The 27,777-nt window shown below is 39.1% G+C and overlaps 1 protein-coding gene across 1 annotated transcript; it reads right to left on the minus strand.

Annotated features, from left to right (window-relative positions):
* Positions 1–957: 957 nt before the first annotated feature.
* On the minus strand, positions 958–14,588 carry TNFAIP6 (TNF alpha induced protein 6; the record flags this gene model as incomplete). The annotated part of the gene is made up of 7 exons (XM_082001122.1): positions 14,415–14,588; positions 12,481–12,580; positions 6,999–7,136; positions 5,508–5,669; positions 3,105–3,333; positions 2,008–2,048; positions 958–1,121 (listed from the first exon to the last, which is right to left on the minus strand). Exons 2-7 carry the CDS (start codon positions 12,572–12,574, stop codon positions 958–960), a joined length of 828 nt encoding a protein of 275 aa, XP_081857248.1. The 5' UTR covers positions 12,575–12,580; positions 14,415–14,588.
* Positions 14,589–27,777: the final 13,189 nt, after the last annotated feature.

The following is a 27,777-nucleotide window of genomic DNA, read 5'->3' on the forward strand; positions in this document are numbered from 1 at the left end:
TCAGGATGTGATTAAAACAGAGGTAGCTTTAATGCTGCTTCAGACTGAGGAATTTAAACTGAAGTTAAAAACATATGGAGAATTATTTATCTTCATCAATTGAAAATAGCACAGTCTTAAAACCCGTGTAAACAACATACAGCATCTCAACAGTATCTTCTGAATGGATTTGCTGGTACTCAGTTAGCAATTTCTTCTGATGCTTCATATCACCAGTTTTATTATCATTACCAAGTCTTTCATTTGATTCTTTACTAAGTGAAATCAGAGATGTGAGAGGACTTGAATGTCTTTTCTCTGGATGAGGAAACTCTGACAAAATTCATTGAGTAGTTTCTGACTCATCTCACAACAAAATTATGACAATAATATAATTGATTCTGTGCTGTTCATGCTGCTTCCCAATCTTCTGACTTCAGACAATTACATGGGTGGCTGCTAGGCCATCCACAAGATGAATTTGTGTATCTTAAAAATAAGCTTACTCTAAAGGTCTTTTGAGTTCAGGGAAATGAGTTAATAAAAAAATTAATAATGTGTAGAGAATAGGAAGAAACAAAGCAACAATCTAAAAAATAAATATGTGGAAATCAAGGAAAATAAGGTGAGAACAGCATAATAAATTGAAAAATAATTGAAACAGTCACACAAAAGGCTTGTTCAAGTGGTGCAAGAAATGAGAAGAAGGAGCAGTCTATATAGAAAAATAATTTTTAAATCTTTGGCAACAATTAATTCTTCAGATTTTTACAGTACTTGTAATCTAAAAATAGTTTTCTATTATTCATGTAAGTATATTTTATAATTTATTTCCTAGTATACTTTATTAACAACACTTACATAAAAGCAGAAAATAAAAAGTCAGAAAGATACGCAGAAAATGTCTTATCTGAAGAAACAGATATCTGAATTGGGTTCTAAAACATGTTTCTTAATGAGTGTATCTCATTACTCTGCTCACATAATACCAAATTTTCCAGATAAGAAGTTTGTTTTTCCTTGGGATGTTGTATTCTTTCCATCACTTGACTTTGAAGGCATGTCCATAGTAATATATCTAATTTGAAAACCACCAGCAGTCACTGAGGCATCTGTCAAAAACTTCAAGGTCATAACATTGCCTGGGACAAGAAAAAGAAAAACAAAGGTTATGGTCTTGGGTGGCAAAAAAATGTGGTATTTCAGAGTTATTTTTAAAATGTTCTTTCTCGCTTGCTTCTGAGATCTTTAGAGCAATCCACCTGGTCTGTCTACATTCGAGCTGTGGCTTGGGAGGATGAGAGTTCCATTAGCCCTATGGAAAACCAGGCAAATTTCCATCAGTTTTATTTGTTTGCAGAGCCCAGAGGTTGATAAACTTTTGCTTTCTGCAAAGCATTTCCTGTTCTTTAAAATGCTGCTCTGCGTTCTAGACACATCTGGCATAGAGCCTCATGGATCACTAGGTGACACACGGGTGAGGTCACCACATCAACTCTCCCATCAGCATCATCGGCTTATCTCCACCAGGCCCGTGTAAACCGGGAGATGAGGGATGGCACAATTCAACTTTTCTGTTCTCTTTCTGCTGTTTACAGCAGTGAGCTGGAGTGTGGTAACGTCAGTTTCTGCACAGACTATCGTAGCCTATCCCAGGGAACATGGCTACTTCCTTGCAGAGGTAGCCTGCGTGACATCTGTGCTACAGCGACTTTGCAACGCTTGAGCAAAGAGAGGTAAAAGTGGCTTTGATTTACATGTAATCAGACCTTGACCTTCTGTTTAAACATAGACACAGAATAATGTCTGTAACAGGCTTTGGAGCTGTTCTTGCAGTCCTTGCTCTTGAAGTGGGAAAAATTGGTGCATGAAGATTGCTGGTGAGGCTCGGTTGCTGATGACAGATCTGCTGTAGAAAAACGCCTGTGTGAAATCCCATTAGCATGCGTAGGTGTACTACCACTGTAAGGCCAGCAGGATGCAGCCTGGGTTTTTTTTTTTTTACCATAGAGAGTGGAAATATATTACCTGTGCTAATGATATCATCTGGCAACTCATCTCCACAAAACCTGGGAAAAAAATATAAATGGTCATGATTAAATGACACAGCAAATATGCCATACCCCCGCTATATGGGGACCGACACTGAACGGTGGCTCTCAGGCTGTACTCTCCTTTGGAGCTATGGCTCATGGAGCTAAATTGGCTGTAGGTACCCTGTGTATGTAATTCTCCTCTCCGTGTTAAAGCAACTGCCTAAAGGATATTTGTCATTATCTTATAGTAAGGTTTAGGGGAGGGGAAAAAGTGCAGGAAACATTTTTCAATATATGCAGGAAGTAAATGATGCAAAACAAGGAAAAGAGCAATTTAACAAGGTGTTAAGGAAAAGAACAATGACCCAAGGCTAAGCAAGGAAGAACATTGTGAAGAAAAACATGTAAAATTATCTATAAAGGCGAAACAAATGGACTACATCCTTGCTTTGCTACACATGATTTGTAGAGAGGATGTGGGAAGTGGCAGGAATCAGGAAGTGGGTTTTATCACTTTTCCTGGTTTATTTTTTGTCTGGAAAATTGAGGTACTTCATACTAAAATACGACTGCCAAAGGACAAGCAAAAATATGACATCGAAGAAAAGAAAGTGAGACTTAAGCAAAGAGGGAAACTAAATCTAGTAAGAGAGATGAGGTATAACACTTCTGTTCTGATATTGTTAGAAAATATTTTACTTCTGTAGCGAATAGTAACTTAAATTAGATACATTTTTGCTAACAGTTTAACAACCCACCTCCCTCCTTTCAATTAAAGAAAATACAAAATACTGTTTGAGATGCTAGGAGTTCCTCCTGTAATAGAGAATTAAGGTAAGCAGCTAACTGAAAAGTCATGCAGCTTCCTTTCATGTAATGTAACAAAGTAGAAAAGGGCAAAGTGCAATTTTCTGAAACTCTTTACAGGTCTGTGTTAATGACAGTACAGTAAATTGCCAGGAAAGATAAGTCAGGTGCTATTGCTACAAGTATTATGGGCATATCAGAGGTGCTAATTGGATAAGGTAATACAGTATTCTTCTAAAGTAATATTCTGGGGAAAAAAAATTAAAGCTGGAATTGCTTTACCTGCCCACAAAGCCATTGACATCATCATAGCTATCATAGATTTCCAAGAAATCAGCCATACAAGCAATGTCATCTTCAACATCAAACTCTAGAAACTGCAGATGAATACGTTGTCCGTACTTTACTCTAATATGCCAGTAGCAAATTTGCTCATTTTCATACTCATTTGGGTAGCCTGGTGACTTAAAAACATGTTTTGAATCTGTGAAGACTCCACCACATTCTTTTCCTAAAAGAAAAATAAAAACATCAGAGTTTAAGCATTCATTCTGGATATGGCTCTGGTTTAAAACTTTGTGCACTTTGACCCAGCAGTTTCATAGAAAATCACATAGGAACACCCAGCATAATAGCACTTTTCATCTATTTAAGCACTTAGCACTCACAAAAAATGTCAGTCATTCCTAGCTTTTGGGAGCAGATATTTTGGAAGCAAGAAGCATGATCCAAAACTCACTGAATTCAGAGGAAAAGTTTTCATTGACTTCAGTGGACCTTGGGCCAGAGCTAAGTGTTTTATGTAAAAGGCATTCGGGGTTTCTGGCGATGTCAAACTGTAAGCTTCACAGCTGTACTCGCAAGTCACCCTGACATTCGGTTTCATCCTTTCTTCTTCAAAAACCTGTTGAAAGTGTGTCTTCTACAAGAAAACTTAAAAAGGCTAGTGATCACATACATTGCATTGTACTCCTGTTACTGCTGCAGCTCTTCACTCCCTTTGGGATGAAAAACACCCATTCCCATTTGTTCAGCGGCCATTTGAACGTGACCAACTCCGCGAGTGCAGGACCAACCAATCTGGGGATCTCACACTGCCTGACTTTAGGATTTGTCATAGTTCCCCAAGTTCAGACCTGGGGGAGAGGGGGCTACTTTCTAAGGGTGCTTCAGGGCATGTGAGTTAGGAGCCTTAAGCTGGACAGCATGCTTAACCCTCCGAGTCTGTCCATTGGCCACGAGCCCTGTACTTTTCAGCTCCAGATCATTGCTAGGTTGGATGTACATTTCAAACAGTTCCACAAGTTCGTCTTTACATCTTCAGCATCCTAGAGAAGAGCATAGGCTCAATTCAATCAGAGATTTGTCTTTGTTCCCCCAGGCTACTTGTCTCACACCTGCAAACAGATGACTCTGCCAGGCTTTGTAGCAGACTGTCCATCAAGCGGGAATACATATCTTTTTGATGGGGGTGACTCAAGCCCTCTGCTGAGTGCTGGCAGTTCTGCTTTCCTTTTGTCCTCTAACCAAACACTGCATTTGGCAAATAACTACCTCTCAGCCCAGGGGAGAAGGCTGACAAAGGAGAAAGTCGGGCTGACAGTTTACATGCAGTAATAATGAATGCGGTAGTCTCTCTTGCAGCTTTCTTTGTATGCTGAACATCTGTGAATGTCCTCCACCCCACAGAGCTATTTGATTAACAACTGCCCAGCTAACATAAACAAGCTCAAGCCCTGCAAGCACAAACACAAAATGTGCACAGCTGTACAGATGTCAGGACAACTCCAACTTTTGGCTCTGCCAGGCAGGGTACTGCACTTGGAGTAGTAGGAGAGCGAGCCAAGCAGTGCACAATGTTAAGCTTTACTTTTCTTGCTGGGGCCACTTTTTCTGTCTTCCCTGCTATACGAAGTGATATCAAGCTAAGCTGAAACAGCGGCCATGGCAGTATTTCAGTCATCCGTGGTGTAGTGAATGTAGGGGAATGGAGAGATGTCCCGTAGCTGGTGAAGTCTTGTCAGTCATGTTTGAACCGTGTCTCCAGATCTGCTTTGGAGATCCACTTTTCTCCATCTAGTTACACATGCACGCGCACACAAATACACACACAAGGCACCGCTGGGAGCTGGATCTGCCAGGTGTTTCAGTCCCAGACACGGCATTCATTTTCAAAGGTTGTTCTGTCTCAGGCACAAGAAAGAAGGAATAAGGGTTAACACTAAATTTATCCTGTTTACAGGCAAAATATCTGGAAAATGGTTCCCATGTTAAACACCTCAGATTAGTTATTCAAATGAAATTGTAGGCTACATGTAAACACTCTCATACAAAACGGGACATTCGCACATCACATTGGAAATATTACTTACCTTTTTAATCAGTAACAGCATATCATTACATTTTTGGTTTCTGAAAGGACTTTGCTTAGGCCCAGTTATACATGGTACAATGCAGCGCAGAGACACGGAGCTCTGAGCAAGCCAGATCAGCTACAGGTAACAGCAGAGGGGGCTTGGTGCAAGGCTCCAAATAAATTTGTACCAATATGCCCCCTTCTCAGACAGCATATTTATGGTTTTGAAGCTAACTCATTCACAGCCTGGGTGCCTTGGTGCAGCCAGATAGCACGGCGTGTAGTCATAGTTTTAGACCCGAAGAGTGATGGGTTGTTTTTAAACACACCGTTAGGGTTGTAGCAGTAGGCATCCCATCTCTCGCTTCTGTTGAGGCGAATCCCGTAATCGACAATACCGGTTTTTCCAAAGCCACAATTGGCTCCAGCTTTTACTATGGGATAACCAACTCTGCCCTTTGCCATCCAGCCAGCAGCACACACGTGGAAACCTGCAACAGGGAGAAAATGTGACATGGATGTGATAAATCCTAGGCAAGAAACTCTGCTTTTTATTCAAGTGAAGTCTTACTGAAGCTGATCAATGACTTGGGTGTAATTGGCCTAATAGAAATTGAACTACAGGAAAGAACAGTACTTTGAGAGGGTAATTTTAAACACAGAATATAAAATTGCATTGTGTTCTCCACAATATGATTATTGGTTCTTCATTTGAAAACAAAAATCAAATGCAGATGGACTATATAGTTTCCCAAGTAGGGAGTTTTAAGTGCTGTACCAGCATTTGTAACCAAATGATATATTGGGTGAGTTATATAAGTGTGTTCTTTGCTTCCCTTTTGAAGTCATACAAATTTACTCAGTCATATCTCAAGAGTTTGCAGCATTAAGTTCTGAGAGTGAATAAAGTACTACATAGAGAAGACAGCTAAGAAAACGAAGTATTTACTTAAAATACTTTCAATTTAAATTTAAATACCTGAAATGCCTCAAGTATTTCTTGCTAAGCAAAAAGATCCTGTTAATGCATTTTGTGGCTGAGAACTTAAAAACAACAGCCAAAGAATGCAGTGCGATTCACTGTCTGGTAGAGATCAATTCATGTTTTCACCAAGACGAACTGGAACATATTTGTGGTGTCCTAGGACTATGAAGCTACTTAGAAGAGACAAAAGTACCCTTTTTACATGTATGCTGCTGCCGAGAGCCAGCTTCTGACTCAACGGCACGGCCTGCAAATTTCTAGAGTGGAGGATATTTTCCATTGTTTTCCTAACGCTCTGGATAAATTCATCATTTCTCATTAGGAATCAAATAGAAATACAGTAGATCCCTCACTCATCTCTGCTTTTCACTCCTAGAATACCACTCACTCTCTCTCAGACCAAATATAGATGGAATAAACATTATGAAAACATCTTGACTGAGGATATGAAAAATAGCAATGCACATTTACTGTAGAAGCTCCCTGGGGACAAACGCCTTCCTCCGCAGCCCCTGCAGCCCCCAGGTGCTGTAGCTGGGGAGGTGCTTCCCAGCTCAGCCAGACGGCTCTCCAGCGAGTGTTGCTGGTTCCGGACTGTGCTGCACCCAGAGCTCTGGGGGATGCATAGAACTGTGTGCATTATCCCTGACAGCTCTGTAGGTAGTGCAGTCATGCTCTATTTACTGAGGGGGGAAATTGCATGCAACCTGAGCAAAAATCCAGGGATTTTTACAAGTCTCTCAGTCCCAGAGTTCATAACATTCATGAAAATACAAGACTGGCAACCTTATGAATGAGTGATGTGAAAAGCAAACAGCCATGATCTTTTTCGAACCTATTTTTCTTGCCGCCTCCAGCTGCTGATACGTGGCTAGATGTCCTCCCTCGTATTCACAGACTGCTTTTGCCTCTGCGTAGGTGAGCTGGTACTTCCCAGAGCGTGACTCCCTGTGATACACTCCAGCTGCTCGTTCTGTGGGACCAAAGCCATAAATGATTTCAGTGTTGTACCCCAGCTGGCCCACCTTCCGGGGTGCTTTCACCACCTCCAGCAGTTGCCCCAAGACCTGCATGTTGGGCTACTGTCCAGGTAACAAGAGAAACAAAATGTTTCAGCTAGTAGCTGTGCCGCTTGGAAAGTGTCAGGAAAGTATGTCCCTCTCAACCAAAAGGCATGTTTTTGCAACCCAAAGGTATGTTTTTGTTTGGGAGAAGTTTTGAACAACGGAGCTAGTCAGAGCTTGGTGAGTTTTTGAACAACAGAAAGTCAACAAATGCAGGGCAAGACTCCCCCAGGACTACGCAGAAGGCAGTAGTTATGGGAACGATCAGCTGGTGTCAGCATCACTGGTTCCCTGCATCCTATCCGACTCGGGGGAAGTTCCTTCTGGATTGCTATCACAGCATACTTTTGGATGTAACTTGAAGTGCCTTTGTAAGATGAATCGGAGCTTTGTTTTGAATCTCCAGAGAAGTTAAAACAGAGCTACTTGGATAGAGGAAAAGCAGAAATTAAAGGGAATAAAAATGTGAAATAAAAATATCTGAGCTTGTGTCACAAAGGGCAGGACCAGAACAATTGCTGGCTGACATTTTTGCTGCACAGAAAATTAATACACTTTCTTCATTATTTTTTTCTTTGCTGTTGCAAGTACAATATAAAGCAGCTTTCCAGGGAAATCTCGAAACTGTCAGTACTATTACTAGTTTTATAATCCTTGCATGTTGCACTTGTCTGATGCTGTATGTATGGAAATCTGTCTCAGAACAAATCTGCGTATCTAATCTGAACGCTGTTTTTGTTTAGATCTTTCTTATCCTTAGTATAATCTGAGAGAAATGCCTGTCTGTAGCTATCACTGGTCAACACGACTGAAAAAAGACGCAAAACAGGAGGAATTTTTTACAGTAGTTATTTGTACCACAGGGAAGAAAAGAATGTCTTTTCTAGGGACATACTTAGAGTCAGTAGTTTTGGCTAGGTTAGGATATTTTTTTAAAAAGCCCATAGTCACCACTGAATTGTGGTTAGCAATGGTGAGAACCCTCATTAGATAAAGAATGATGTTTGCCAATGTAGTATTTGGACCCACAGTCACTGGCCTGGCGCCCAGTGAAGTAAATGATATTGCTGACAATAGTCTCAGAAGACTGAGAGCTGCTTTCTGTAACGTTGATGGGAAAGTCACTGGAGTGGGCCTGGGGTAACACATATACTGTAGAAAAATCTTTCCGAAGAAGCCAGCTCCTTTGCAAAGAAAAGTCACAACAGCTAACAGCTGTGGAATATGCTATATTTAAAAAAAAAACCCCTATTTTAATTAAAAATTTATTCATAGGAAGTATTATTTTTCATTCAGTCAATAGTCTATCATGTCTAACCTAATAAATCCACTCACTGCTTCTTTACAGTACGATAGTATTGGCTTCAGTATGCGTGAATTGAAAATCCAAGTACTACAGAAAACAGCACACCATTTAGCCTCACTGTTCACTCAGGGGACAACCTAGAATTGACATTATTGATCACTGCAGATCACAGGGAAGTGAACTGAAAAGTGAAATGAAAAACACAGACTCTAGTGCTTTGGATTAGCAGAGCCGCCCCACCTACACTGAGTCAAAGAGTAAGGGCAGCTGAATTCTAAGTTTTGTCACCTTTGCAAAGGTGACCAGTCACAGCCAAAGCAAGAGCAATCTTAAAGCTTATTGCCAATGATGTTGGCTGGTAAAAGCCCCTTTGAACTTGTAGCCACCTTTGCAAGACGCACCCTGTTCCTTCCCTGGAATTGCTGCTGGATGTACCACCAGGGATTTGGGGGGAATTGCCACTGCTCAGACTCATCACCCTGGGAGCTGACAGTAAAAACTTACAATTTTTAGTTGTTCTCCTAAATTTTTCGCCTGGCAATATTGTTTTCAAATCTTATCCCTCAAAAGGTACCTACCCCCAGTTATTTATGCTATAAATGTGACTATGGACAGGCATCACGTTTTTCAGAATATTACTGGAAAGATCTGCTTTTCACAGTTTCTGCAAGGGCAGCAACACCGAGTCTTCGTGCAGCATCTTGGTGGGTGGTGTTATCCTGCTGAGAGCAATCACCAATCTGTATCTCTGTTACTCCCTCGTAACATGACAAAAGTAGCCTTTGGAAGGATAGATCACACACATGTACTCCACCAAGGTTTGAAATTTGACAGTGGCTTGGTGTCGTCACAGTTTAATGATTCAGGATTCCCTAACAATATATCCTAATTAACTGATCAGATCTTTCACTGCCATTTTTTCCCCCTCCCTCTTAATTACATTAGGGGCTGTGCAGAAAGATAAACCGCATCAGCAAAACCAAACCTAGGTCAAAGCGTTGTACTTACTATTAATATACATTGACATATTTATGTATTCGCATATGGATACACATATATAGACATATTCATAGTCATACATGAACACACACACGCACAAATTACTATTAGTCTTTATGGAGGCGGCATCATGGCCATGTAGATAAACCTGTATGAAATTTTGTTTTTACCTGCAAGCACAAGCGCACGCCTGCCACTGTAACTGCGTAGCGTTCCATGGGGCCAGCACTACAGAGAACGATGTGTGCCAGCCTCAGCTGGGCATCTTCTCTGCCAGGGCATTCTGTTTGAAGGTTCTGTTTGAAGGCTGCTCTCTTTATCTGACCTGCCTGAAATCTCCTTTTCCTGGACAACAGTGAGAATTTTCAGCAAAGTTTGTTCGTTCTTTCCCTGAAAACCTGCATATTGGGACTGTTCTCTCAGAGATTTCTCCACGCACTTTTCTTCTTTGGTTCTTACTCAAAAAGTCATGGGTTACATGGCTGACAGGACATGTTTCTTCCAACTCACATTTCTTAAAATCTCTCCTTGAAATCCAGAGACAGCAGGATCCCGCAAGGACAGTGACGCCCCCCTCACCCACAGCAGTAGGAGACGGTAAAATGTAGCCAACCTCTTCTGCACAAACACAGCAAGCATGAAATTTGGCCTAATAAAGTACCCTCAATATGCATGACACAAATACTAAACGCTAAATAAAAACAAATATTTAACTTTTAAGCAGAGGATGGCCATGTAGAGTTACTGGCATGGGCCTCTGCTAATGCACACGGTCTCAAAGTACTCCACCAAATGGGGTAGGTATGTCCCCTAAACTGCGCTGACACACGGTTGTGCGAACAGGGATGAAATTCTGAACACAGAGAGCAGAGCAGCTGTCCTGGGAAACCTACTTTGTGGTACTAAGAACTGGCACTCAAATAAGCATATGAGCATATTCGGGCAAGACTGCTCCAATCCTCTCATCAGTTGAAAATAAAACCTTGGTTACGATGTGCTTGTGTCAAAAATGAGCAAGAAAAGAAATGAGCACACAAAAAAGACATTAAGAGGAAGGTGATACAGTCAGCTGCTGCAGGACTGCATGCTTACTGAGAAAACAAAAGATGTTTTGTAACAAGAAAAAAGTAAAAGACATGAGCATTTCCAGACTGCCAGTGATTCAAGATTTTATATTTGTGCTGATGATTTTTTGAGGAAGAAAGGTAAAGTGCAAAACACCCTTCATTTTCAATCTTGAAGCACTTGATAGTGCTTTATCAGAAGAAGAGGAGATAAGCCAAGCTCAGATGTCACTGTGCATTCCTAGGTTTTATTGAAGGGAGGGGGCCTTTAATGCTTGTGTAGAGTGAGTATGAGATTGGGGTTACTTGTTTTACTGTTCAAGTTACGCTTTTTTTAAAATACAAAAATGCATAAATTTGATAGCTGTAATTTTGCCAAATTTTTCTGCATTTATATATAAAGCCACTAATTCTATTGGTAATTCAATTAACTGCATTTTGAGGTTCGTTTCAATAATTTTATTGCTGTAGTTACACTAGATGGTGCATTTCTAAAGGCGCTTCAACAGAGTCCTGGAGATAAGAAAGCAGAGTAGTTATTTCAAAATTGCACACTGTGCTTCCGGATTTTGCATGTGCATGTTTGTTTAGAGCAAGTCATCAGTTTTTAAACCATGGTTTATTTATTCATATGGTAAATGCTAAAGGTGTAGCAAAACATAATTTTATTATCCATTCCAGTTAACTCTCTGTTTCTTCATTTTAAAGAATTAGAAATTTCTTCTTCAAATTGACTTCAATTCATAAAACTGCTTAAATTATCACTATTATCACAAATTCACATTTATGTTGTAGAAGCCCCTACAACCTTTTTTTGAATAGCAGCCACTTGTGGTGGTGCATGAAGCTGCCAAGCTGTCTCCCCGTGGAGCTCTCCCCTACCTGAGCACCTTCAGCAACTATGGGACACAGCAGGCATGTTCCAAGTTTAGGAGAAAAGAGAAGTCATTAAAAATGTGCAGTCAAATGGAAAACAATATAAATCACTTCTTCTCATTTATGTTCCTGTTGGTTTACATGGTCCTCTGAGAAGGGACTGGAGTCAGGTGGTTGCTGCACCAGCTAATAGAGTGTGGCCCCAACCCCTCACGAAACATCTGAGCGCAAAAGAATTCTGTACTGGCTACAGGAATTCCTTAAAATCCTTAAAGAAATATACAACATTCTAGAGAGGATAAAGGATTTTGTAAGTATTTGTCTATAGAACAGAGCACTCGCTGCATGTTTTTGTTTTGGCATCCTTTATATGACTACATTCTGAATATGTTTTTCTGTTGTATTAGATAATTATAAAGATCTATAAAAGGACTCTTAGGAGCTATTTAAACCCACTCAAGGTATAAGAAACTATTCCCACAGCATTTTCTATAGCCCTTTTGAAATCTTCTCTCCACTGTTTAATGATGTGAACAAACCAACGGCCAAAACATATACATTTCTGTACTTTCCTAGAAACCTAGGAAATACTATCGCTATTATTTCCAGATCATTTAGTTTCATGTGTAGGACCCCAGGCATTTGAAGTATGTTCATGCAGAAAGTAATTAATTCCTTTGGAAAATGTTTCTTTTCATACTTGTTTGCCTTCATTAGAAGCAACTGTTATTTAATGCTGTTTTCACTTTACCTCATGCTGTAGGAAAATACATTCAGATGAAATATTTCATAACTACTTTTTCCTGTACTTCAGAGAAACAGTAAAAATAGTAAGCTCATAAGGACAACACAGTCACTGCTCAGATAAAATGATCACCAATTTCAATGCAGGATTTTGCTAACATTAACGCATAGCTCAATTTTGTATTTCTAGGTGCTCATCTTTATACTGTTAGACAAACACTGTGACTTCTGCAGCAAAACATTTGTGATTAAATAATTTCTTACCTAACCAAATAGAGTTATGCAGCACTCCGTCCTTGAATCCCCATGCTTGAGCCTTGTCCCACAGCAGGGCAGAAAAGAAAATTAGTGCAATCATCTCTTCCTAACTATTAGGCTGTAAATATTCCCTGTTAAAACACTCAGGGTAACCTCTGCTAGCAGCTGGCTAGATCCTATTGGAACATCTGGTAGCCAGATCTTAAATAGTGCTTTCAGCTGTGAGGTCAGCAAGCCTGCTCCAATTGTGCTTGCTGTAGTATTATTACACAATTAAATGTGATGTCTGCAGTTGTCCATGTGACTCACTTTTGGCTCTCTAGATTCCCAGTGTGTCCAAGAAACCATTCTATCCCTCACTACTGCAGCACACATGAACACTTTTCAAGCCAAACTCTGTTCATTCTTCAGCACTCACTGTCTTCAAATTCCATGAAACAATAAAACTAATAACCAGTCTATCTGCTTGCAGTGTTTCTAGTCACACCATTTACAGGAACAAAGAGAATCACACATACTACCTCTCATTCTCATTTAAACATTCTGTTCTTTTGTATAAAATTTGGATTTAATTTCACGGTGACGTAATCAATGAAAAAATGTAAGGAGAATATTTTGCATTGGCTATTTGAATTCAATTTCACTACATGGAATCTGCAATTGCAAGTCAAACTCCCAGATCAGCATAAAACTGCAAGCGTCAAAAACAGATGCTCTTTGTTCTGCAAGTGGGAAATAAAGCAAAAATCTTCCCCTCCAAACCACAGTTTAAAATCTGATTCATAGCGTGACAGCTGTCTGCTTGTCTTCCCTTCTGGCTGAAAGTGAATACTGCAGCTGCTCCTGGTGCGTGAGTGGGAGAGTAGAAAGGGGGAAAGATGAGAGTATGGAAAATGGTCTGGTGCTCCACACTTCTGAGCAGCCATTGGAAGACTCTGCTCTCCAGTTCTGATAACATTCGCAACTCCTGAGTCAGGAACTATAGAAAAAAGATGTGCTCATGAACATGAACACAATCAAACTAAACTAAGGAAAAGGAAAGGGTGGAGGACTCTGTGCCTACTCAGAAATATTTTACATAGATGACTGTTGTACCAATAAGGAAGATACTCTTCATCACTCCAGCCTTAACATAAAGTGATGAATGCCTAGTTACATTGTATACACAGACACACACACATATTCCTCCCACCTACAGCTCAGGCAAATACTGAAGGGGAGAGCTGTGGGGAAACGGAGCTGAGCGTGAGCCTTTCCCCTGCATCAGAGTAGCAAGGCCCCTTCCACCAAAATACCAGTATCTTGACCTGTCATTTTTCAGTGCTCACTGAGAGCAAACCTGTTCTTCCAGTAAAGTTCACCTACATGTACATTCCCGCTGTGCACACCCGTGCTTTACCCATTCGAGTCTGAACCTTCGGTGTGCAGCCATAGGTGTATGATGTGTATATTAAATGTCTTTTTGGTCCTGACAAAGCTCATGTGCACTATAGTGTCAAGGTATGGCACTGGGACTTTCCACTCAGGTATCCCAAAAAGCAGGTGACAGCCCGTTGGCTCCCTCAGACCAGCCTAGGACATTCCGGGCACAGTGGCTTATTGTCTTCTTTGCTGCTGTGCTAGCGAGCTGCCACAGAGAGGGGTGCTGGGACCAGGGATACTGCTTGCCAGTTTGTTCACCAGGCTCAGCCACCACACTTTGCAGCTTGTATGGAAAACAGAAAGCATTCCAGAGACTCGTCTCACTGCATGGAGGTAGGAGCCCTACTCTGTTTCTCCTTTCTAGATTTGAGGATAGGTGCTTTATTTGTACTTGTTTTCTACTTTAATGCCCAGCAGATAAGAGTCCAAGCTTTTCGAATGAGACCTAATCCAACATTATTCTGTGAAAGCTTATTGGTAGAAGTCTGTTGCTTTCTAAACATCACTATCCAAGACACATATCTGAGGTTACCTGGGATATGATTTGTGAAGAGAGCAGTATAAGTTTTTCAGGTGGTGGTGAATGGAAGAGACAGTGCTGAGTGCGTTGCTCTGGAGCATCCATTTCTCATTAGCTGAAGGAGTCTGGCGCTTAGCCTTTGCTGGTTTGAAATTGTGATGTATTTGTGGTATCTTCTGGTAACCTAGAAACAATAAAGGGGCATAAGGGAAGGAACGGAAACCAAAAGAAAATGAAAAGTCAACAGCAATATCATTCACTGATAATCTAAACCAACAAATTACTGATTCAGATGAAAAGAACCCTCTTAGACTGGTGCTAAGATTTCTCTTTCCAAAAGAAGTCCTCTGCACAGGACACCTTTTCTCTCTGCCATTCCATGCAAATTCCTTTGGATGTTATTGCAACGTGATCTGATAGCTTAATGGTCTTATATCAGAGCCAGATGTCGACACCACACAGAATTGTTCTGTTCTGTGGTAGGCGGGTACCAGTCCCACAAGATCACAAAAATGTGTTAGCAGTGACCAACTCAAAAGCAAGGAGTGCATACCAGCTTGGAGATGATTTGTAATTATGACTACCATACTGAAAGTCTTGAGAAAGACACTCATGCAATAATGAGTAAAAAAATATTTTTTACTGAAGTTAACTGTTAATGGTGAAAGGCCTCAGTTAGAAAAGGCAACTTAATAAATAAAGGACATGAAGTAACAAGCATTTCTAATAATGGCAGTATCTGACAGCATCTCTTGATTTATACAAGGTCTAATGTTTGAATGAATATATACCTGCCTGGAGGAACAAGGCGATTTGTTAATAAGTCCAAAGAAATACAATGGCTTACGAATCACAGAATCACAGAATAACTGAGGCTGTAAGGGATCACGAGAGGTCATCCAGTCTTGAAGTCAGGATACAGATGTCTATTATAATATCCTCTGAATAATCCCTCAAATGAATAAACTTCATCTTTGTTGGACACTAACAAATTCTGTACATGTTTAAAAGGGAAGAGTAATTTGGTATGGTGAATATTTTGATACCCAAGGAAGCAACTTAATTTTTGCTATTGTGTTGCATTAACACTGGACATATGCTCCAGATTCAGCCTAAGCATAAGTCTGTGCAACTTGCAGTGTCAACAAAGTAACACATTCAGTCCTATACATCTGCCTCCCAAGTGAGCTGGGAAGGAGAGGTTTTGCCTGCAAAGCCTAGCAGAACCTCTCACCAACAACAAGATATTCCACAGCTGTACGTGGGCACTTTGAGACATTCATCTGACAGTATTTTCTTAAGTTTTCTTCCAAATTTTCCACTTTTAAATATAACCCAGACAAATCTTATCTAAAGGGCTGGGGGGGGGGGCTTTCCTTAACTCTTGCTATACATATATGTGTTAAGAAACACTGTTTCAAAGCTCTTCGGTGGTGTTGACTAGTGTTTGAAGTGCACATCTAACTTGGTAATTTTCAAACTGTGAGAACAGCAATATAAAACTAATTGCAATGACACAGGGAAAAAATCAGTAGCTTAATGAATGAACCACTGAGGATGAAGGAATTAAAAAAAAATAACAGTAGTGTATGTGGGTCATGAATCTCTTTTGCATTAATTTAAATATTAAGCACCTAAACTTTTAATTTTTCTTCTATTTATAAATTAATTAAAATGGTGAAAATATTTATAGCTTTTGTATTCTAAGATTCATATCTTACTATTGGTGATATAGAAGGTATGACAATTATACTGTTTATAACTTTGAGAATGATTCATTTAAATGGAAAGGCATGCAGTGAAAGGCCTTTCATTGGGAGGTTTTTTGCAAGAAACTGTAATCTCATTCAGAACAAATTACTTGGTGGAAAGTGTAGGAAAAAGGAGTGCAGGGAAAGAGATAGTGAAACAATTAAAGCTAAGTTTTCCTTATCAGAAAAAAATAAAATATTTTTCCCCTCTGATGTGAAAGGGGGGAATATGACTACACTGACTGAATTTATGTTGTGGGAAAACTAAGGATGGAAGAAGAGCTATGTAACCTAAAGAAAGGAAAAAATATCATCCCATCCCATCCTATATAGAGTTAAATTCAGGCTGAAAAGCAGAAGACAATTTCAAACCATAAGACCAGAGAAGTTTTAGAACAGCCAAACAAATGGAACACCTAACTTATTTTGAGATGATGCTTGAGCAGGAGCTTGGATTTGATGTTCTTTGAAAGAAGGCCATTTTCAGTGCTATCTTGTTTTTATCTCATTTTAAATAAATTTTGTCTGATTTTAAACTTTTTTTTTTATGAACCAAGCTGTCAAGGTAGAAGTTGAAGGATTGTCCCACACTGCAGGACCTCCATGCAGACCTTAAGAATCACCAGATCCCAACTGTATGCCACATGGCAGAAATAATTACACCTGAATTATTCCTGGCAGATACTTGTGTGGCCTGTTCTAATGAACCTGCAGTGGCAGCAATTCCACAGCCTCTGGTGCTTAACTCATCCTAACATTTTAAATACCTTCTTTAACCAAAACATCTTGTATTAACTAAAATCTTTCCTGCTACAACTTTAGCTGCTTTCTTCTTTTTGCTTCAGCAGACTAAAGTAACAGATTCTTTACGATCTCTTTGTAACAGGAAAGTGTTGTTACAACCGTCACTGTATCTTGCTTCAGGTCTCTCCTTAAAAAAAACCAGGCTGTTCTTTTCATCTTTCCTGTAGGTCACATTTTCTAGGCTCTTGATCATTCTTGTTCCTCTCCCCTGTACCCTTTCCAGGTGGCCTGCATCCTCCTTGAAGTGTCATGCCAAAACTAAACATAGTACTCCAACAAAAGACTCTGCGGTGTCCGATAGTGCAGGATTGCATCATATATTTTCCAGATGACCTTTCAGTTTATACAAAATCCTAGTTTGACATATGATCTTAGTGATATTTCCTTTTAAAATAACAAGTCAGGTTTTTAAAATACCTGTTTCATTTAAAATGGCTTTGACAAGGTGATTGAAGTATGAAAATGCATCCAAAATGAAAGAAACGACTAAGATTTGGTAGGCCTACCTGAATATATTAACTTGCTTTTCCAACCTCTCTTTTCTTGTATGCTTTCTGTTTCAGTGAAAGCTGAAAATTTTTACAGAAATGGTGTGTTGTGGAAAAGACTTGATGAAACTCCTACATTTACGCTTTGGACTAGTGAGAAACTCACTTGCCAACGAATTTACACAGCAGGTTTTCTAAATTGCCACACATTTGTTGTACTTAAAGGAAGGACAGAAGGAATTTCTAATCAAATTTTCTAACTCTTTCTGTTCCCTATATGCTTCAGATGATGCAATTTTAGAAGAATTTTATAACATGAGAATTTATTTGGCCAGTGATTTTACTATTTATTGTCACAGTGTTAAGAGAATACTTCAGAGAGTATTTTGTCTTATAACTAAATATTTTAAAACTTACTCTCCTTTGTCTTATAGTCTAATTCTCATTGAAATCAATGCCATTTTTATCAGCAACATCAATGAGATAAGAATCAACCATTCTGTGTAATGGTGCTTTAGTTAAGAAAAAGCAAACAAAAATCTTCATGTGAAAGTAGAACAAACCAAAAACATTTGGTATTATTAAAAGCAGATGTTAGGAGAGTATAATGGATTCACTTATAAAAAATCTGAACATTTGCCAAGTTAAAATATTTGTCAGTTGAAGTCCTATAGTGACAGTAATTCTAAAAATAGTTGAACTTATCAAAATTAAACATATATACTGACATAAAATTTACAAGTGTCTCATGGATGTTCTTCTATGTTTGTATTTTTAAACTACAAAAGTATATTTAAAAAGTCACAAAATGTTGTAAACACAGTTTTTAGAATATGATACTGAAGAATGGGGAATATGGTAGGGGGATGCCAAGACAAAGAGCCTCCAAGAAAGTCCTGTAAGAAAAAATAACTTGCAACTCCAGCCATTGCAAAGAAAGCTGCAACAATTTTTGGGGGTGTATGTGTGTATGTGAAAATATTAATATTCAGTTGAAAAATTAATGTATGCAAAGAGTCAGATGTACAGAATTTACTCCCTTAGGACCACAGACACTTGAGGTTTGTCCACTGAATACTAGACATCAAACAGCCAATGTAGTAAAAAACATTACCCAGGCCTTGTTCTTCCAGCAGGCTTAGAATAATGTTTTTTTCCTCCTCTTGGATACAAGGAGCATTTAGTTTCCTAGCCAAAGTGGAGCAGCTTTAAAGGGAAACGCTGAGAGAGTTACCCCAAAATATCTATGGACTGCTGACTGGCACATGCCCTTTGCGGCTAAGCTATGTAGGTTCCAATATCCTCAAGCAGATTAAAACACTGAACCTATGTTTTGGAAGCTGTTATCCAGGGGTACCATTACAGAAAAATTTTCCTGTCTTCTGGGAAACTGAACTTGCTTCAGTGCTCAGAGGAAGATCCTAGGGAGGGTTCATGGTATGAACCACAGGTACAGACAGAGACCTGTTCCTCTATCTTCCTGTAGCTGGTAACACTGAAGTCACATCTGACCTCAAAGACAAACAGTTTTGTTCCCAGAAGAAAACTTGCCTACCAAAATGCTGTTTTATCCCATCAACCAAACATTTGTGCTATCTTGAACACCAGGATGTGCTCAGACATTAGGAAGGTTTTAAGGATAGACACATGCCTGTACAACATGCACATAAAAGACCTAATAATCAGACGTTTAAAAGATGATGTGCTTCTTTTTGGCAAACATGTCCATGAAATATTAGTGTCTGGCAAACTTACATGAAACATCTAGTGTTTACATTACAATACTTTTCAAAAAAATTGTATATTAACTATTTTTACATTGGTGAAAGCAAGATTAGAGCCAAATCACTGGTGCCCATTCAACCACATGGAGACAATTATTGCAAGAAAGACTTTGTTTTCAAGCAGTTTGGGGAAATAAACATTCCTGTAAGCTTATGTGCTTTAAAAAATGGATAATTCTAAGAAATCCTCCCATGTGTGAAATACTAGAGATAATTATTTATGCCTACAAAGGATTGTTAATAAGCTGCAGTGAATAATTACTTCTGTGGAAAGGAAAAAATGTTTCTCCTCTCTGACAGTTTATGTATCTATACTAATTATGTGACTACTCAGTTTTGTGGCACTGTGAGAATGATCCCTGTCCTGGCAACAGTTAAAATACACCAAGTGGACAGAATGAACTAATAACTAAATTAAAGAACACAGTAAAAATTCACATTACTCACATTAAATTTTCAGTGAGATATTGCATAAGTTGTTGCAAAATTGACAGAGCATTGCCTACAAAGTAAACACTTATCTTCACTATTTTAATTATTGGGTTTTTTTATAATTAAAGTAACTAAGCAGTCATAAGGGCTTGTTTTAATCTCCTATGTTTATAATTATTTCATTGGCATATAATATAGCACATGTATTCACACTGTCTAGCTCTAAGCATCTAATTTAAGTGTGAGAATTTACAGCCTTTCCATTAAATGAGCCTCCCCTGGGCATTCAGAGCATATAAATGTTGAATATCTGACCACTGTTTTTCACCTGTTTTACTTTAAATCCCATTCATTTGTCCATCTCATAACATCTTAGATTTTTAAAATTATTTTCATACCCAAAGATGTACATAGGCAGGTAGTGAATTTTCAGAAGCAAAATACTCCCATGAGTTTGTGCACAAATACTTTTGAAAATCTTGCCAGGTACCTGAATACTTTGGAAAAATTGGCCTTATAAGCAGTCATCAAAATGTCTCCTGCTCCGTGTTATCTTAATGCATTGTTTCTGATCAAATTCCTGGTAGACAGATTAAAAAAGGTATTTATTAGACCCAGGGTGAAACTGAAGTGGGTAGCCCAGCTTTGCATCACTCCTCCCTAAACTCAGCACTTCAGAAAACCTGGAGGCCACAGAACTCATCATGCGTTTCATCCAGTGGCTACAGAAATACAACTATGTAAAATGCATAAAGAGTCTGGGGCTGGTCCTAGAATCCAGGACAAGGGGAAAATCATGAGGGTTTACTTGTTCAGGCTCCTTCTTCCACTATTTCCTTCTAATGCCTTCTTGCTGCCCTTGCTTGCAGCATTACTGCGCTGCCAGCAGCATGTTTTACAAAAACAGGCTAAGGTCTGCTTTCCTCTTCAGTAGCACGCATACCCGTGCCCACTCTGTGGCAAGGTGTACACCCACGCTGTGAATCCCAAGTGGACAGAGGTCACCTGCTTAGAACTGCAGACCACTGCCCTGGATCTGGAAAAGCATGTTTACAGTTTAGGACAAACCTCTTCCCATGCTGTGTCCTAGGCTGTTTCCCAGGAAGGCCGTCACCAGGCTCACCAGGCACTAGTACTCCCTTCAGAGATGCTCTGGAGTCAAACCTCATCGCTCATTGTCGTGGTTTAACCCCAGCCAGCAGCTAAGCACCACACAGCCGCTCGCTCACTCCTCCCGTGCCCTGCAGTGGGATGGGGAAGAGAATTGGAAACAAAAGGTAAAACTTATGGGTTGAGATAAAGACAGTTTAACAGGGCAGCAAGGGAAGAGAAAGAAAAAAAAAAAGTGATGCACAATTCAGTTGCTCACCACTCGCTGACCAATGCCCAGCCCGTTCCCGAGCCGTGGTGCCCCCAGCCAACTCCCTCAGATTATATATTAAGCATGACACCGTATGGTATGGAATATCCCTTTGGCCAGTTTGGGTCAGCTCTTCTGGCTGTGCCCCCTCCCCACTTCTCGTTGGCAGGGCATGAGAAGCTGAAAAGTCCTTGACTGGTGTAAGCACTACTCAGCAACAACTAAAACATCAGTGTGTTATCAACATTATTCTCACGCTAAATCCAAAACATAGTGCTATACCAACTACTAGGAAGGAGATTAACTCTACCCCAGCCAAAACCAGGACACTCATCTGGACAGCTTAAGCATTCTGCACTTTTTTGTTTTCAAAAGGCCTAAGCCATCACTTACTCCTCTCTACTTCTCTATTACTTTTTATTTGCTTTCTTATTATCCTACTCCTCATTTTGTGTGGTGTGTCAGATTTTGTAATTGAATACAGGGATTTTCCACAGGGATGTGCTTTGGTAAACTAAATGTTAGCTTACCACCCTGGACACTGGCATGGTAGTGGCAGAATCTGTCCTGGGTCTGAGAGTCGCCTTGTTAGCTCAAGGGCAGTACCTCCAATCCCATAAAAACAAACCATACGCATTAATCTGCTTTGCAGTATTGTGTTAATTTCCTTCCTGAAACCCAAATAGATGAATATGGTGATAACATACTCAGTGGATTAGTCTCAGCAGTCATTGCTCAAGATGTCCCTTTATGCCTGCAACACTCATTTCCTACCCAACTGCACATTCATTTTCTCTCCTCCCTCCTGCTGTCTGCTTCAGCTTCTGAGGAAATAAATTTTCTTCCTTTTCCTAATGCCATGGGTGACTCAGTATTTTACCAGCTTTTTTTGTGTTTTATTTTATTTTGTTTCATATGATCTATTAGATCTCTCTCACCCATTTTCTAACCTTCTGTGAAGAGCTGGGCTATGGATTTGCTCATATGCGTGGGCATAGTTCACATCCTGTGAGCTCAAGAGAAACAAGCTGGTGTCTCTGATCATCGCCTTATGTATGCAATACCATGATTACAGCATGCAGAATGGTGCTAACCGATATTCTTGGCATTGTGTCATAATCCTGGAAATGCCCAGTTGCACAAGTTGGCTGGAAGCGGTGTTATAATGGTATGGATTATTCCTACTGCTTCTGAAATGACAACGTTTGGAGTCTTTCTTCTAGCTGGTCACTGACAATTGCCATCAGCATCTTCATTAATGGAGTGACCTGCTAGCAGTCTAGATGTCTCTAAAAGAGACAATCCTCAGCTTTTGCAGTCTGACGTACAATACTAGTGAGTAAGTTATTTGCTGTGGATAACATCACACTTTCCTCTTCTAATCATTCTGTGTTTTATATATTTATTTTTCACTCGTGGCTGTGAGCCACTGTCTCCTTCCCAGATCATTTTGATGTACATATGTTTTTATGGTTTTTTTTGGTATTCTCCTTGCTTTACTTCCTTTCTTAAGGTATATTTTCTTTGTCATCTTTCTTATTATGAAAGAAAACGGACTATCCTATCCCATAGTAACATTCCTCCATTAAGTTATTTTTGCATGATTGTGGTCTCAACCTCCTCCTCTTTATGTGTTTATGAAAGTGTCCTTTTGCTTTGTTCACATACTTGGCAGACTGTGACTTAGCAAATTTTATTTTTATAGTATTGATTTGTCCTTGTTTTTCATGCTCTGACTGTGCTTCTCTTACTCTGCCAGCCCCCAGTTTTGGGCCATCTAGCATGCTATTAGAATACCTCACTCCTAAATAACGATTCAAATAGGCAAAGCAATCTGTTTCAGGAGAGATTAATTCAATTGTACAAATGCGTCTATTGAACTATATTCCTTTTAAACCAGCATCATATACAATGTGTCAATAAATGGATAAAAATAACCCAGCTAATTGCAGTTAAGCATTCTTAGTCATTCTGAGGCTTCAGCAGCATTATAGCTGCTGTTGTGTTTCCCTGTCATTTACAATAGAATTAATTTATATTCATTTTATATTTATCTTGCTAAGAAAGAACCAACAGTAAGTATTACTACCTACCGCTCCAGGCACTGTAGAAAAAAAATCAAAATGAGACTATAAATGGAAAATTAGAATTTCCTGCCACTAGAAAACAAAAAGTTAGAAGGGAATTCTTGCAGATCTAATGAACAAATAAGTCAGAAAGATTTCTTTTCTCAGTGTGAGGAGTCTTTAAGCAGTACTACAGAAAGTGCCTTACTGACATATGAATTTCTGCACTTAAAGATGTATATACATGAGCATATAGTTTTAGAAAAACTTTGCACCATCACAAACCCCGTGCAGCTGATTCAAGTGACAAAACTGTGATCTGCATCTGGGCCAAAAGCAAGATGTAACTTCAGTCTATAATTCAATATCTTTAAGTATACAAATTCAGCCTGCAGGAAAAAAAAATCAAAGGTGCTCCTTGATAGCATTGCCCCAATGGATTACTCAAATGAAAATTAGGCTAATTTCTGGTTGTTGCTTTGTTACTCAAACTTTCCTCATTTTTTTCATATATGTGCTTCCATACAGGTGGAATATGTGTGGGTTTTGATACCCAGTTGTTTGCAGAACTGCTCTGGGCATCTTCTAGGAATCCCAGCCCAACTTCAGCAGAATATTTTAAAAGCTATAGAGCAGCCAGTGTAAGTAGAAGGACTTCTGGCTTTTATTCCAGAAATTGTATGCTCTGTCCTCTCCAAATATTAACAGCTGCATCAAATAAAAATATCAATATCCTAAATTTAGAGCACTGTAATGAAGCTGTAGATCTGAATGAATCATCTTTCCCCAAAAGCCAGGATGACACAAATCTTACGGAAACTTTACTGGATATTGAATACCCTATGCTTTGATGCAAGACTGTTATTGCCTGCACATTCATACTGGGAAAGGTAATTGCTGAGAAACATTTGTACAGGAATCCAAGAAATAAACTCCATGAATTTTCTATTTGCTGGCCAAACAGAAAGAAGAAAAGATAGAAAGGAATAAAATTTTCTGTTATTTCAAAATAAAAAGTGATTTTTTAGTGAAACAGGGTAATTTTTGTTTTAGTATTTTGTTTGATTTAAAGTACTTAATTTTCATTTCAGGTTTAAAAAAAAATTTTTAAAATATGGCTATTTTCCAAAATGTCTGAAATGAAAAATCAAATGGCTTCATTCTGAAAGAGTTGAAACAAATATTTGAGCTCCTTCAATATATTCTCTTTTGTGCCACAACTGTTTTTTACCCAAATTTATTAACAGTTTTCTCCTCCCTAAAACTGTTAGTTTTCTGTGGTGAAATAACAAAAATACAAATTAATTCACCGTGTTCTAAGGCCGCCTTCAGATGTGAATAACATCACACTAGACATTTTTAATGTTGATTTAACATGTAACCATGATGACTTGTCAGATCTTAAAGAGAGTATCAGGGAATATAAGCCACATATTTAAGAGCTGGACACAGCAAAATACCTTCAGCCAGAATCAGTGGCATAAAAAATGGTTTACAAAAAAACCAAACTGCAAAAACTAAACAGAGCTCTTAGAGTTAGTAACACTTCATTTGGAAATAGGCTGGGATAACAGCTGTTGTGTCTTTATCTTCAAATGAGTGCTTCATGTGCATGAGCACAGGAAGAAATTGAAATACAAGTTCATACAAAACAATTAAACCTCAGGTTATTTTGAAAAAGGAAAAGGAAAAGGAGAAGGAGAAGGAGAAGGAAAAGGAAAAAAGAAAAGGGAAAGGGAAAAATGAAAAAGAAAAAAAAGAAAAAAGAAAAAGGAAAAAGGAAAAGGAAAAAGAAAAGGAAAAGCAAAAAGCAAAAGCAAAAGCAAAAGGAAAAGGAAAAGGAAAAGGAAAGGGAAAGGGAAAGGGAAAAAGGAAAAAGGAAAAAGGAAAAAGGAAAGAAAAAAGAAAAAGAAAAAATAAAAAAGAAAAAAAAGAAAAAGAAAAAAGAAAAAAGAAAAAGGTAAAAAGAAAAAGGTAAAAGGAAAAAGGAAAAGGAAAAGGAAAAGGAAAAGGAAAAGGAAAAGGAAAAAAGAAACTAACCCATTAAATCTTATATATATACATCCTAGAAGGCTTGTCTGTGGAAATATCTCTGTGGAGAAGGAAGTGGGATTTCCACAGAAGTATAAGAGAAAGCCATTAGTTAATCCTTGGCTTCACGTTGGGCCTTTCAATTAAAAAAGGGTAAAATTAATTACATGCGAATATCTGCAGGGAGTCTATTCAGCATTCTGCAACGTGGGCTCTGCCAAAAGACTTAAGGCTGGAGGCAGAATTTGGAAAGAGAAGCTACATTCTCTAAAAATGTGAGCTTTTCGTTTTTACTTACTTAACAATTTTCCCAGTTAGGTTAGGTTTGTTAAAGCTTACAGAAGATAACACTTGGAATATCAGTATATTATTTATTAAACCCTAAGGTTTGTCTGAATTGGAGATTGAGATGAACTGACCAAAACAGTGGTGTTAATAAACTAAACCTAATACATTCAATTCTTATTAACAGTTTTTTAGGCAAAATGACCTTCCTTCCATTTAGATTTCTGAGTTTTTCCAGTAATATGCCAAGGCCAAAACTGTATAATACTGGGATTGCATCACTTCCCAGAGATATCTTCTACATAAGAATTCCCATGTTTTCACTTACACGTGTTTACTTTTTAATTTATCTCAGCTGCACCATGGCTTTCTATTTAAGACAGGACCTTATGTGCTTTACACTCAGTAAGTGTTTCTTTCATGAAGCATGGTATGTATTAAATAATTTTTGGAGATTAAAAAAAGGGGGAACATCACAACCTCTTTCAAAAAGCATTTCCAGAGACTAAGGCACTTACTTAAACACTCCCCAAAAGATTATTTCGATAGAGTATTCTTTCAGAAATCCTGCTGACTACAAAGTTTGGCAAGAAACAGAAAATATCTTTTTTATATATATGGACAATTTCAGAATCTGTCATTCAGGCCAGACACAGACCAAAGGAAGACCCCCAGGGAGGTGGTGGAGTCACCTTCACTGAAAGTGTTCAAAAAACGTGTGGACGTGGCACTTTGGGACATGGTTTAGTGGGCATGGGGGTATTGGGTTGATGGCTAGACTTGATAATTTTAAAGGTCTTTTCCAACCCTAATGATGCTGTGATTCTGTGATTTTGCCCTCTGTTACAGTCCAGGCTGTGGCCAATGGTTAGCCTGGGACACACCTGGAATTTTCAGGGGCAATTTTTATTCCTAAGGAATAAAACCAATCCATTTCTATTCATTCATCAAATAAAATAAAAGCATAGACTAGCACTATTGACAGGCACATCTCCTCTACCCCCTCTCCTACTCTCCTTTCCCTCTCATTTACATCTTCTCTGTGTAAAATGGCCTGCACACTAGAATTTATTCTGCCTATATAAACCAATAATCCTCACTGAAACACTAACAACGTTATCTGAAAGAAGCATTTCATTAACATGCAGAGATTTATAGCCAAAGAACTGGAATGTGATTCAAGCCTAACAACGCGCATGTTAGATGATTTCTTCTTCATTGTTTGCTTTCTAGCGGTCCTGCTGGGACTATTTACTAAACCACTGCATTGCCTCATAGTACTGTGTTCTGGGACACACATCTTAGGGAAGCTGAAACATTCCCAAGTCTTGCTGGAGACATTTCAGAATCCTTCTTGTAAAGAATGTAGGTTGGTATAGAGTATTTATTTCATAATTCTGCTTGTGTTGGAAATGGACTTGTACATTTATAAGAAGCAGATACTTGACATCTAAAGGTGCTGGATGTTCATTGTCAGGTATATTTTTCTCTCTTCCCTTGCTAGAAAAAGGGACTGAAAAAAGGACTGTGTGTTGTGATGCTTAAAATGTAGGCCCCTTGAAACAAAACCTGGAGCCTCCTCTACGGCACTGAGGCACCCTATACCACATCAGACAATGAGGCTGTATTTTGATGAGTGCTTTAAGCCATATTTCGCTGGCAGCGCCACTAAAATAAGTTGCTATTCACCCCTGCTGAGCCTACTGACCCTGCTGCATGCCGCCCCCTCCTGGGACGGCATGCTGGTTTTTGACCACAGGATGAACTCGATTGGAGAAATGAGCCAGCTAAAACCAGCTTTGTTCAGGGTTAGTTTTTAAGCTGGTTCATTTCCCAGTCTAGATTGCCAGGTGGCTGCATGAACTCTCAAGATATGGGAGAAACATGGGAATGAAAGGGTAGATAGGACAGCTTCTTTAGAGTTGCCACCATCTGTGTGTTCTTGGTCTTTCTTTGACATCAAGGTTTCATGAACTATAGACTTTGGTATCTCAGCAGTGAGATCCAGACCTATCATCACGGTGATTTTCAATGCTGCTTAACAGTCTAAGCACTGCATAAGATATCACCTACAGTGACTAAGAATACAATTAATGTGCAGATTTGCTCCTCTCCAGGGCCTGGCATTGCACCAAGGACAGAAAGAAGACATTTCTGTTTGCCCAGGGTTTGTAGGGATTTTTTTACCCAATAACTGAGTAGGGATCACTAAAGATGGGAAGTGATGCAGCAATCATCATTCCCTTTAGGCAGGCTAACTGCTGGAGAAAGTGCAAAGGATTAGGATACCTGGGTTGACTGAAGAGAGGTCAAACCCATTTCTCCCAGTTGCTGGAACTGTGCTCTGACCACACGATACT

This window comes from Phaethon aethereus (assembly GCF_964289735.1).
Source record: "Phaethon aethereus genome assembly, chromosome: 6".
Lineage (NCBI taxonomy): Eukaryota > Metazoa > Chordata > Aves > Phaethontiformes > Phaethontidae > Phaethon > Phaethon aethereus.